Source organism: Vitis riparia, chromosome 11, assembly GCF_004353265.1.
Source record: "Vitis riparia cultivar Riparia Gloire de Montpellier isolate 1030 chromosome 11, EGFV_Vit.rip_1.0, whole genome shotgun sequence".
Taxonomy (NCBI): Eukaryota; Viridiplantae; Streptophyta; class Magnoliopsida; order Vitales; family Vitaceae; genus Vitis; species Vitis riparia.
The window spans coordinates 15,012,790-15,025,974 of record NC_048441.1 but is presented as its reverse complement, the minus strand read 5'-3'; the positions used below and the strand labels follow the sequence as shown (position 1 = coordinate 15,025,974).

Here is a 13,185-nt window from a genome sequence, read left to right as displayed (position 1 = left end):
TTTTGAAAAAGTTGATAACACAGTGTCACAATAACTATTGAAGCTATTTCAGCTCCAAGAAAGTGTAGGTTTTCCTCATAGCATAATCCACGAATCTGCAACAGTGATTGACACGTTTACCAAACATATAGGACAGTATGTCGGAAATTTTCTTTCAGTACCTTTTTCTCTCTGTATATATACTTCCAACTTCACTTGAACGAATTTATTGTAACATAATAAAAATGTTAAACCATGGGAAGGAAAAACAGCATGGTTGCGCAAACCCGAGAGCAACCATACAAGCAGAAAAATATAGTTCGGAACCTGGAGGCCAGGCCATGAAGAGTGTAGTCATTGCATAAGAGGAATAGACAACAGGAACACTACGATATTTCACAGTTATGCGTTAATAACTTATACAAGTGAGCATATGTACCATCTCATCCACAACATTCTTCACTACACTGAGAATTATGTGATTTTCCGATACATACAACCTCCAACCAAACTATTAATGGTAACATACCTACCATCATTGCTAGCCACAAGGCAAACTATTAAAATATTTGGTGCACTCAAAGAGTTTTACCATATAATGACATTGAATTTCATATCTCGAGAAAAAGACCGAGATCTATAATCAACAAAACATATGTAGACTACACAGGAAGTCGCTTCTGGGAGCAGTAGCTTGTCCAAGCATGTCTGCTTACTGAATTGCATCACACCCACAGAGCTGGATCAGCAAGTCATTGTTCTTAGAAGACTGGAATTTGTCATAGCCTCTTTTGGTTTCCAGATGATATGCTCAAGTTTAGCACAGAAATTCTTGTAAAACTGAAAATGGGAACCATAGAGAGACATTAGCTATAGTTGCTATTGCCAGACACCAAAATGCATACCTGGTTTCAAACAAATACGGGGATGCCTAGCCTGTGGACTCAGCTCTATGGTCAGAGATACTCATGAATTATAGCCGATTGTCAAAGTGAACAATACCGACCACAGAAAGACAGAAATTTTTTTGGAAGATGGCTAGAGGTAGATATGTTAGAATAGGCAGTCAACAAATAAGAAATGGGCATGGCTAGAGGTAAATATGTTAGAATAGGCAGTCACCAAATAAAAAATGGGATGGCTAGAGGTAAATATGTTAGAATAGGCAGTCACCAAATAAAAAATGGGCTTTTGCTGAAATGGGGATGTTGAGATGAACCAGCAGTTTTCTAGAACAAGTCCAAGGCCCTTGGGCTCAGAGTTATTCACCAATTCATTGAACTTTCCAGAGTTGAATACTATTGATTGGCTAATAAGTAAAGCTGAATTGTGAGTAAAATAAGACCTGCATCCAAGCACTATCCACTAGTGAAGATTGAATTTTCAGTTACCACATGAACCATTATATCCAGAACCATTATTTTTTTGAACCTTCATGGTCTACTCTGGTAGCTGTGCATGTTCAATTGGAGGCAAGCTCTGAAGCCAAATGAAAGTTAACAAAAGTCGGTACAAGCAAACCTTGTGATATTCAAGTGTATCCCCAGCAGCCTTTCTAACATCCACCATGAAAAGGGATGGTGCAACTTCAAAAACCTAACAACAGAAAAAATAAAGATGGAACCTCTGTTAGAAACAATCCTACACCAGAAATCAGGCCTCTTTATAAAGAACAACAGGAACAATGTTGCAGGAAAAATATCTAGAAAGTTACCTCTAGGACAACTGCAAATTGTGCAGTCTTATTTGCAGATATTCCCTCAAGTCTTGTCTGAATGGAAATAATAATAGAAAGAATTACAAAACATAGACTTCGAAAGGAAGTAAATGAAAAACAGATTAGCATACATGTTCTTTTGTACATGGGATAGTTCTCTTGCACTATCCAAGACATAATAATGCAATGAACAATTACCAGCCTGACCCCCTATATTAGTTTCATATGTGGAGAAGATTTGATATCCAAAAACAATTTATATGTAAGTGAAAAATAGAATAAGCGTACATGCCCCTTTGTACTTTGGATATTTCTCTTGCACTAATAGAAAACAACATGAGAACTTAAAATAACACAAACAAGAAGAATAGCAAACTGAAAGACCATAGTGCAAGGCATGGGGCACGATGAAGCTATTCCAACAGTTCATAATAATGCCAAAAGGAAACATGCATGAAAATGGACTTGAAAAGATACAGATGCAGTTTCAGAGCTGGTGCAGGATTAGTGCGTAAATTTCATCAAATTTGGAATGCAATACAGGCTCCTAGTTAATATTAAAACATTTTTATTGGCTGTTCTTATAATATCATCAATTTCTTCTTTGTTGAATTTATTGAATTCTACTGCAGTTCAAATAATTTAAATGAAATTATCAAGTTGTTGAAAATGGAGAACATATGCCATCTTTAAATACCAAATTCAAGATGCACTATTGTGAAAAGAACAAGTTAATGTGACGAAGGTAACTTTTAGGAGATTACCTTGTAGTGGCGTGTATGGACCTTGAAATTCATAGATTCTGCCACAGCTTCAATAGTAGAAATTATAACTTTTGCTGGTTCGCGGGAAACAAAACGAGTTTGCCGTTTTACATAATCCTGCCACCAGATCCCAAATAATCAGAATGCATGATAGCTAGACAAAGAAGAATGTCAATGGTTAAGGACTCCATTGTCAAACAACATACTAACTAGCCTACTTTAGTTTGTGAAACAAGCATTAGCAAAGGTGGATATCATACACCATTGTTCAGTTAAGCTTTTTGAAGCTACTACTATCCACGAGACCAGTATTTTTTTAATCTTTTGGGAAAACATAAAAGCAAGTGTTGCCATAGTGTTGACAGTGGGGAGGTTAGCATCTTGAAGCAATAGCAGCAACACAGAGAGTGGTTTTGGTGGTGTGGACTGGTGGCATTGATAGAGATCACAGTAATGGGAGGAGGTGGGAACGGGGGATGATGAGAGTGGTTGAGGTGATGAAGCGTTTGTGTTGAAGATGATGTTTACGGTTTCACCATAGCAACTTCAATAGTATCTGCTGTGATGTTGATGGTGCTAATGGCATAGTAATGACCATAACATATCTAGGGTGGTCGTGGCCGATGCTGTAAGAGCAAAGGTGGCAGCATGGTGATGACCATAGTTGTTACCTGGTAAAACTTATCGTGTATCGTTTTCATATTTTTCTGTATCGAGTATCGTAAGTTTTTTTATATAGTGAAAAATAAATAGAAAAAATATGTATGTGTGAATATCTATTGAAATTATGGATTATAGAGTGATATATAACCAATTTTATGGAAAATAGTAAAATCTAAAGAGTTAAACTATATCATATCATATGAAAACATTAAATGCTAAAGTTTTGACAAGTTCAAATTAACAAAATATAACTTTAATATATAGATTCATCACATAATTCACAAGAATAAACTTCTTCAATTTTTAGCTATGATTTTTAGTTCCAAATTCTAACTAGGCATATGTTAGTGTTGTTATACATACATACACACACACACACACACACACACACACACACACACACATATATATATATATAAGGCATCATCAAATTTCTAGCTTTTTAGGTTCATCATCATTCATTTTCCACTAAAAAATAAATTAAAAAAAACTAATAAATTAATTAAAAAAAATTATTCATTAATCACCATTATTTTCATTATCAACATTCAAACCATTTAAATGAAAACTTTCGAATATTCATTGTAAAGATAAACTTACTTTACTTCTAATATAGCATCTGACAACAAAAATATAGCTTTTCATATAAGATTATTTTACTTATTTTTCTTTTTTATAATCAATTTTTAATCTTTTAGTATATCTTAAACAATTAACATAATAAATTCTTTTAACAAAAAAGAATATATAATTTTTTTTTTTTTAAATTATAGAAAATAGTTGATGATGTATGTATTGTTGTATCGTAACATCACGTATCGTATCATGTATCATGTATGTATTGTAAGATATATTTTAAAATAAGATACAAATTGCAATACATATTGATTTCCATAAAAAATGTATCTTATCATGTATCATAAGTTTTTAACAACTATGTTGATGACTCTATATGGAGGAAAACCAAAATTTCTAATGATCACCTTTCTTCAATATCTTGCTTTTTGATTCCAAATGCAAGAACTGATCTTCTAATATGCCATCCAAACAGTGCCTAGATTAACATCACCATTTGAATAGCAGCCATACTAGAGATCAACAAAGTTCATATTTCTTTCGATAAGTGACATGGTTCACATTTTTAGGTCAAAATGATATGCTTTTCCATACTTCCAGCATAACAAGGTAGAAAGAGCTCAGCGCTATAACTTCTAAATTATTGAAAGCGTCAGTAGTAGCTATAATAACAATCAAGTTTATGGACTCCATAACGCACGCTCTGACACATGAGTCACAATCTTTGTAACTATTATAATATGTAGCACATAAAATAATACAACACAATTCATCTAGTTGGAATCACTAGTTACCTGAAAGCATGCAAAATTTGTGAAAACATGAAATTCCAACATCCAGATCTAGACAATACAACAACCAAACCTTATCATGAACACTTCCTATCTCTTAGACTTTTAGTCTGACTTTTAATGGGATTCTTCATAGCAAGATAAAAAATTCAATTGCCTGTTTGATTGCATGGATAGATGAAAAGAAAAGTGAATCTGGAGCAAAGAACAACAGTTTTGACCCAACTAGTAGGCTTCCACATTTTCATGTCTTTTCTCCATTGTCTAAGAAACCAAAAAACCATAAAAGCTTAAACCCAGTTATTAGAAGGAGCCCAATGAATTCGTAATCTACTATTCTCCAACTTTCACTTTTTTTAAAACAAAAAATAAGGAGTTTCAAGATCATACTAATTTTCCCCATTTTTATTTCCTTACTATTTTTTCATCACAACCAAACAATAAGAATTGATATTTCTTTGTTTTCCCCATTTTTCCTTCTGCAATCCAAACAGCACCCAAGGAAAAAAAAAGTTCAGGAATAAATATTAAGAGAGCTTCACATAGGAAAGCTCAAAATTTACCCAGCAGTGAAAATTACTTGTGGATTTCATAAGCTCCATGCTTTTCCCACCAAAAAGAGCAGAAGAGACAAGAAAGATAAACAAAGAAAGGCAAAAAGTCCTTGATATATTTATTTCTTACTTCAAGTTCTCAAATGATCAAATATAATGCATCATAATTGCTATTCATCAAATAAATTAAAAAAAAAAAATTATAACTTCAACCTTAAGTGAATTATCATATTGCCTAATTACTAAAAAATCCAAATTATAAATAAGTTGTTGAAATTACTAAAAAAAAATAATAATCTAAAAATCACTATTTATTTTGTTTTGTTTTGTTTTTTTTTTTTCTTTGGGGGGGGGGGGGGGGTGTGGGGTGTTGCGGGGGTGCACTTCTTGGGTTTGAAATAAGAAATCTAAATGATAGACAACCATCATATATCTTGAAGAGGCTCGTCCAAGAAGGTAGAAATAGCTCAAAACAAAACAAAAAGGAAGGCAGAAAGTTATGGTGCTGAATTCTCATTTAAAAAGAAAAAATTATGGTGCTTTGAAGCTGACCATAAAATGCTTGGCCATGAATCTCCACTACTTTTCCTGTTAGTACCAAAGTATTTCATCTGCAAACCACCTGTTTTATTATACTCTCTGTGTTTTCAATAAACACCTGTTTGGACAGCAAAGCTTTACCCAAGATTAAGTATGAAATGCTAAAAGTAGCAACAGGTCAGCTGCTAAAGTAAAATCAGCTCCAAACCATCACTTAAAAATATAAAAAGATTTGTGTTAATCAATGTAAATAAGAAGTGACACAATTGTAAATAAATTAAGTGCAGTCAAACTTGAATCACGCTGGAATATAAAGAAATATAATGGAGTGCAAAAATCCTAAAATAATATCACTGTACCTGTCGTCTGTCAAAAAGTGCTGATAGATTCAACCCTTGGGATAGGGTAATCATCTCAAATGCATTCATTATCAAAGGACCTGTGTCATTATTTCCTGACTGCTCAGATACGTAATTTTCCTGCAAAACAACAATTATTAAGTATAATAAACCAAATGAAACTTAGATGGATATGGATGTGCAGGGAATTGAGTACCAGAAGATCATCAGTTCAGGTTTCATATATTGAACTCCAAACTCACAGGATGATAATTTCAAAAATCAAAGTTTAAAAACCATTGAACTCGCAAAATTAGCATGAAAGAAAAAAAGGCTAACCTCAATATCATCAAAAACCGCATGAATATCATCCAAATTCACTTCTTCGTCTTCTCTACATTTGCTAGAGACGTAGTTCTTTCGAAACCATGGATCATTTTTTATCCCTTCAATCCGAATACGCTGCATTAATGTTGGAACCAATTACAGAAAGTGGAGGAGAAGCAAAAATAAAAATGATCATATTGTTTGCAATTTAAATGTTATGTAAACTAAACATTGTTTTTTTTTTTTTTGATAAGTAAAGCAAATTGTATTAAAACAGAGGCGAGAAGCTACAAAGCATACAGAGGGTATACAAAGCAACTAGCACCTCTCAAAGCAAAAAGAAGACCAACAAAGCCTCACCACCCCTTAATTGGACGCTAATCATTCCAAGAACCCTATAAGGGATAGACGCTCCTCTCCAATATACAATCTAGCCCAGCTCCATAAATTACAAACAAAAGAATTCTTAAGCTTTTGAATATCTAACACTCCCCCCCTAAAAGCTAGTCTATTTCTCTCATTTCAAACCGTCCAAAAAATACACAACGGTATGGACTTCCATATCTTTTTCCTTTTCTTTCCCACAAAAGGGCACCTCCAGCTAGTTAAGACCTCCTTTACAGTTTCTAGAAAGACCCACTGCACACTTGATAACCCAAGGACAATATTCCACAGAACTCTGACCGCTATACAGTAAATAAGTATATGATTTACAGTTTCTTCTTCACACCCACACAGAAAGCAACAATTAGGAAGTTGTCATCCTCTTTTTTGGAGCCTATCAAGAGTGAGCACCCTCCCCCACGTAGCCTCCCAAGCAAAGAATGCAACCTTGGTTGGAACTGAATCCACCCAAATACATCTTGACGGAAAAATAATATCATTGGGATTGGCCAACAAGCTGTACGCTTCTTTGACCCTAAACTTTCCGTTCTTTCCTCCCTTCCAACAAACTGAATCTTCCTCTATAGAGGGCTTGTAGCCCCTCAGAGCATAGAGCAATTCCCCTATCATATCCAATTCCCAATCATTAAAATCCCTCAGAAATCTTAGATTCCAACCCCTTGACCGACATTCTGATCCCACATCTCCTCCACCGTAGCATTCCTATGGGAAGCCATAGCAAATAGATGAGGGAAATTTTGGGACAGCGTTGTACCAGTACACCAAACATCAGTCCAAAAACTGATTTTGCTTCCTTTCCCAACTATGAACACCATGTTATTCCAACACTAATCAGTTTCCTTCAAAATTTCCTTCCACACCCTACTCGGAACGCCCCATAAGCCCTCTTTGCTCTCCAACCATGACCTTCTTGCCCGTATTTTGCTGTTATCACTTGCTTCCAAAGATTATCTTTATCACAAGCAAACCTCCAGATCCATTTACCAAGCAAAGCTTTGTTCAAGAGAACTAGCTTCCTTAAGCCTAGCCCTCCCTTGTTCTTGTCTGCACAAATCACCTCCCACTTAATTAGATGAGCTTTCCTTTCCACGTTTCCCCCTCCCCAAAGGAAATCTCTTTGAACTTTTTCTAATCTTCTAGCAACTGTCTTAGGCATCCGGAATAGAGACATATGATAGATTGGCATGCTAGCCAAGGTGCTCTTTATGAGAGTGATTCTCCCATCTTTGGAGATATATTGCCGTTTCCACCACGCTAGTCTCCTCCTCATTTTCTCTTCCACCCCATCCCACACAGAAGGAGCTTTGTTAGGAGCCCTTAATGGCAATCCCAAGTACTGAGAAGGCAACGAGCCCACCCTACACCCTAATTCCACTGCCATCTCCTCAATCTCCTCCACCACACCAACTGGGATAATTTCACTTTTGTCCAAATTAATCCTTAGGCCTAAAGCAGTTTCAAACCAAAAAAGAATCCAACTTAAATGTGTTAGATGCTCTTTATTAGCCTCACAGAACACAATTGTATCATCAGCAAAGAAAATATGAGAAATTTTTAGATTGTGTCTCCTACCACCCTGAATACTGCACCTTGAAAGGTAGCCCCCAGCAACCGCCCTCCTAATTAGAGCATCTAGAACTTCCATTCTCAAAACAAAGAGATAAGGAGATAAGAGATCTCTTTGGCGAAGCCCTTTAGAACTCGGGAAAAATCCAACTGGAACCCCATTAACTAGAACTGAAAACTTGGCTAAAGATAAACAACTCCATATCCAACCCAACCACTTCGAGCCAAATCCCATTTTTTGTAAGGTCTTCAACAAAAACTGTCAGTTAATGCTATTGTACGCTTTCTCAATATCCAATTTGCATATGAGCCCTTTTTCTTTTCTTTTCTGCCACGAGTCTATCACCTCATTCGCAATTAAAGAAGCATCAAGGATTTGTCTTCCCATCACAAATGTGTTCTGGGTTAGGGCTACCACTTTGCTTAACACTCTCTTGAGTCTGTTAGCTAACACTTTAGCCAGCAACTTGTACAACCCCCCCAAAAGACTAATGGGTCTAAAATCCCCAAGATCAACAGCCCCCCCTTTCTTAGGAATCGGAACCAGGAAAGTATTTTTGAGACTTTTGAGACTTTTGAGAAAGGAACTTTGCTCATGGAACTCCTTAAACATCTCCAAAATCTCCATTTTCACAAAATCCCAACATGTGTAGAGCTCATTGTTGTTGTGGGGTCTTTGTGTTGTACCCTCGTACATGTGTAGAGCTCAACCACCCCAGAAGACCGGCCACCATAACTCAACTAGATTTCATTGGGATTTCCTGACATTGATTGTTTTTAGGTAAGATCTGAAACCAAAAAGGAGAGGGGGAAAGGGAGAGAGGAAGGAATTTTTACAGACTCTGTCATTTGGACTCTATTAAAGCTATCTTTATAAAATCATAATCCTTAAACATGCTATTGATCTGACTACCCAAGTGAATTAGAAAAACTATAACTAGACCTCCTATTCTTTTCATTCTCATTCACAATGTGACACTATTACAACTAGATTACTTAACATCTATGACAATACCCGAGTTCAATATTTCACAAAAAAACAGTGGCAATATTCTTGAAATAGAAGATCAATATCTAGACCTCCTTAGGCCCATTTGGGATTGATTATAGACTCCTTAGAATCACTTTTCTAATAATTTTTTCTCACTAATGTGTTTAGTAAAGTCAAAGAAACATTATTCTCAAAGAATCTCACCCACTTTGGTAGCTATTTAAGAAGCAAGTAAAAGATAGCTTGTCAAGAGTGATTTTCCTTATATCTTCTTGGATGATATTTTAAATTATCCAATACTTCATCAAACAATTGTTACATACCAACTTTGAACTCAAGATGAATATTAGAAACTATTTAATAAGTTATTTTTATTTTTTTTAATAACAATAAAATTATTTAATATTATACATAATAAATAAATTTTATATTATATTATTAATATTGTATATGCAATTATATTATAACTTCTATATATGTAGATTAAATATATTTTACATTATTAAATATTTGATTAAACTTTATTATATAGAATTGTATAAACTTAAATTATATATATATATATTTTTTTTAAATAATTTAATTTTTTGAATCAAATTTTTTTTGTATTTGAAAATAATTATTGATTGTCCAAAATCACAATAAATGGATCGTTTAAGAAATAATATTATTTTAACTTTAATGAGTACATGAGATTGAATGTTAGTTGAAACTCTTAAATTGTTGATGTGTAATATTTGTTGGAATTTATATCTGATTCTATTCATCCTAAAATGTAAAAAGAAAAAGGAAAAAAAAAAACTATTATTATAAATATGTTTACTTGACTTCAATTAAAATAGAAAAATGAAATTAAATATTTCGAAAATAAATGAAAATATCAATAATTGGTTTTTAAATGGTACAATGGCGCACACGCACATATAAGAATAAAGGAAATTGATTAAATTTTTAACATCCCTTTAGTTATCATAAATGTCATAGCAGTCTACAAAATTATCAAAACACTTCAATGTTATTTTTGAAAGTCACAACACTTCTGCAACCATAGTTTACCAAAGGCCCAACGGTTATACATCACAGCTGATTTATCTTTCACAATAGCTAAAAGTGATTTTTCTTAAAGCTGCAGCAATACCAAACTGACACTTGATATGTGAACTTCAAAATACTGAATATGAATATGTTAAGAGACTATAATATTGAACATTCTGAACAGTTCATTTCTATACATATACACACAAGAAACCTTCTTATTTTTTTGTAAGTTAACTTATTATTTTCCCCTAAAGTTCCAATCCTTTAAGTTCAAAGCAGAGGAGATGATATTAATTTCAAGAAATATCATTATTTTTATATGTCTTGGTATGATGGTCATCAATTACAATAGAAAAGTTTGTAATATATTTATAGGGACTAGGAAATGAATATTATTTAGAAACTAAAACAGAAAAAAAACTTTCTTAATATAACACGAAGACTAGTCAAAAAAATATACTTGCTAAGTAAATCACCATTCTGCCTTTACAGCGACAACCTTGAATTTGCATCCTACACCCTCATTCATTGCAAAGAAACTTCTGATGTGTGGTTTAAAGTGTTTTCATTGTTTAGCATGTCTTGGGTGATTCCTCATCATGCTGCCTTTACAATAAGGACCTTGAATTTACATCCCACACCCTCATTCATCATGCGTGTGCAAGCTCGCACACAAATACTATCTAATAGATGCTTAGGGACCAAAATCAACCTCAAAGCGAAATGAATTGAGTCAGTCAACCTGTCAAGCAGCCATTAACACTTGATATACTTCCCAAGTAATACAAATGCATACGAGGAGCCTACACCCATCTCAATATTTATGTATCTTCTATAATTTGTATATGGTGAAATGAGAAATGTTTTGTATACTCACAGTTTTCGGATTGGGATCAAGTATCCTACATAGTAACGACTTTGATCCAGAAGAAAACCAAAATGGACAGGAAAAATCTGCAGCATTGATCTGCAAACAAAGCAGAGTACACGTTAGAAGTTTCCTAATGATGCTTGCTCCACCCAGTGGGGGATCCAGGAATTTGCTCCAAAGGGAAATCTTTGATGACAGTAATATATATATATTTTTTTAAAAAGTCTTAATCAACAGTAAATACAAAAACATTGATTGAGAATATTTTGATTCAATAAATTTACTGCCATTATGATATGTTTTTACTGTCATTATCAATGTCATCAAATATTTCTTGATGGGTAAATAAGAGAAAGAGAAAGAGAAAAGCGAGGAACAAATCCACCCTAACAACTCAGAAAACCAAATCCATCCCCGGCCGCCTCACCAGCCCCCACATCTCTCAACACCCCAAAACAACCCTTTTCTAGGTCTAAAAAACCAATTGAGCCAACATCTGAAACCCAAAAATTCCTCGCGCAATGAGATCTGTGACCCCACTGCTCCTCCCCCTGCCCCTAACTAACAGAGGAGAGCTTTTGTAATTAACTGAACACTCCAATTTTCAGATCTCCCTCTCAAAACAGGAAGTTGGGTTTAGCTTCCTTTTACCCTGAGACTGTGACACCACACCCCCTCCTTTTTTCCATCTTCCTCAAAAGGGAGAAAATCTCCTTTTCATATCCCTTGACCAGCGTCACCACATGGCTACTGAAATTAGCCAACTTAGAAGAGAGACCATTGGAAGGAACCTTCTCCCCTACCAGCCAGTTGAAGGACTTCAACTCTGAAAACCCTGCTCCTTAGACCTGACTGCCAAATATGTTTGTATCAATATATAGAATCTATCCTTCATCTATTGATCTCTCATTTGATTGCATAATTAATTAAAGAAAATATTTAATTTCATTAAACTTTAGAAAATCTTTGTTATACAAATAATAATAATAATAATAAACATAATAATAATAATAAGAAAATTAACAGGTGATAAAAAATTTCAGCGGGAAATTTTAGAAACTTTTAATATGAAAAAAAAAAACCCTAAAAAAACATTGATTAGTTATTATGCCTATAAAAAAAATTGGTTATCCAACAAGAAATTTCAGACATTTTTTTATTAAAAAAAATTGAGGATGACAATGAAATCATAAAAAGTGGTATAAGTGAGGCTCTTTCTTTTCAAACTAATGTGTTTTAGTGAGTTTGGAGGTTTTTAACACAATGGAGTTTTAATTTGAGTGAGCTACTGGCCAATATAGATGGAGTACTTATGTCAGCATTTTGTTTTTTGAACAAATTAATTGAATATATGCTTTTATATCAACACACAATAAAACTTCAGCCATTCAAACATTGTTCAGGGTCAAAGCCCCATGCATCACTAGAGAAACCCTCATTTTTTAGGGCTTGTTTTCAGAGAGGCAGCTGGCAATTTTTGAAGGAGTTTTTATGGTATTTATTCATTTTTTTTTCTTGGGGTGGGGAGGGGTGCAGGGTCAAGTCTGCTGATCAAATGTTCCACAGTACATATTTATGCTACTGAGAAGGGTTTCACACTTCAGGCTGTGCCCAACAAGTTAACCATCAAACGGTCATAGGTATCTGTGGAAACGAATGATTTTTCATTCATGCATTTCAGACAAAATAATGCAGTATTTATAGTATACAATCCTACAAAATTAAGAAACTAAATTACAACAAATCAAGTCATTAGCTATTTCCTAAAAATCCTCTACCTTACAAATCAAGAAAATGAAATATGAAGAATGATTTTTCATTCATGCATTTCTGACAAAATAATATAGAATTTTTAGTATACAATCCTACAAAATTAAGAAACTAAATTGCCCAAAATCAAGACGTTGGCTAATTCCTAAAAATTCTCTACCCTACAAATCATGAAAATAAAACAGGGAAGTATACAACTATACAATTTCAAAAATTAGGGAATTAATTCTATACAATTATACAATCGCAAAAATTAGAGAATATTGTCAACACTACCCCTTAAGCTAGTTAGTGG

At 34.0% G+C, this 13,185-nt stretch overlaps 1 protein-coding gene across 3 annotated transcripts in view; it reads right to left on the bottom strand.

Annotated features, from left to right (window-relative positions):
• Nucleotides 1–341: 341 nt before the first annotated feature.
• The window catches only part of LOC117925227 (CBL-interacting serine/threonine-protein kinase 24), a 30,223-nt gene continuing 17,379 nt past the window's right edge, over nt 342–13,185 (bottom strand). For 2 of the 3 annotated variants that reach the window (XM_034844180.1, XM_034844181.1), the window contains exons 9-15: nt 11,127–11,216; nt 6,262–6,384; nt 5,944–6,063; nt 2,461–2,577; nt 1,694–1,750; nt 1,501–1,575; nt 342–819 (exon numbers count right to left, since the gene is read on the bottom strand). In XM_034844180.1, coding sequence (XP_034700071.1) covers nt 724–819; nt 1,501–1,575; nt 1,694–1,750; nt 2,461–2,577; nt 5,944–6,063; nt 6,262–6,384; nt 11,127–11,216 — 678 coding nt within the window. In that variant the 3' untranslated portion in view covers nt 342–723. Of the gene's footprint in view, nt 820–1,500; nt 1,576–1,693; nt 1,751–2,460; nt 2,578–5,943; nt 6,064–6,261; nt 6,385–10,709; nt 10,992–11,126; nt 11,217–13,185 lie in introns of those variants that run through there. The other variant, XR_004652966.1, reaches the window with a different exon arrangement.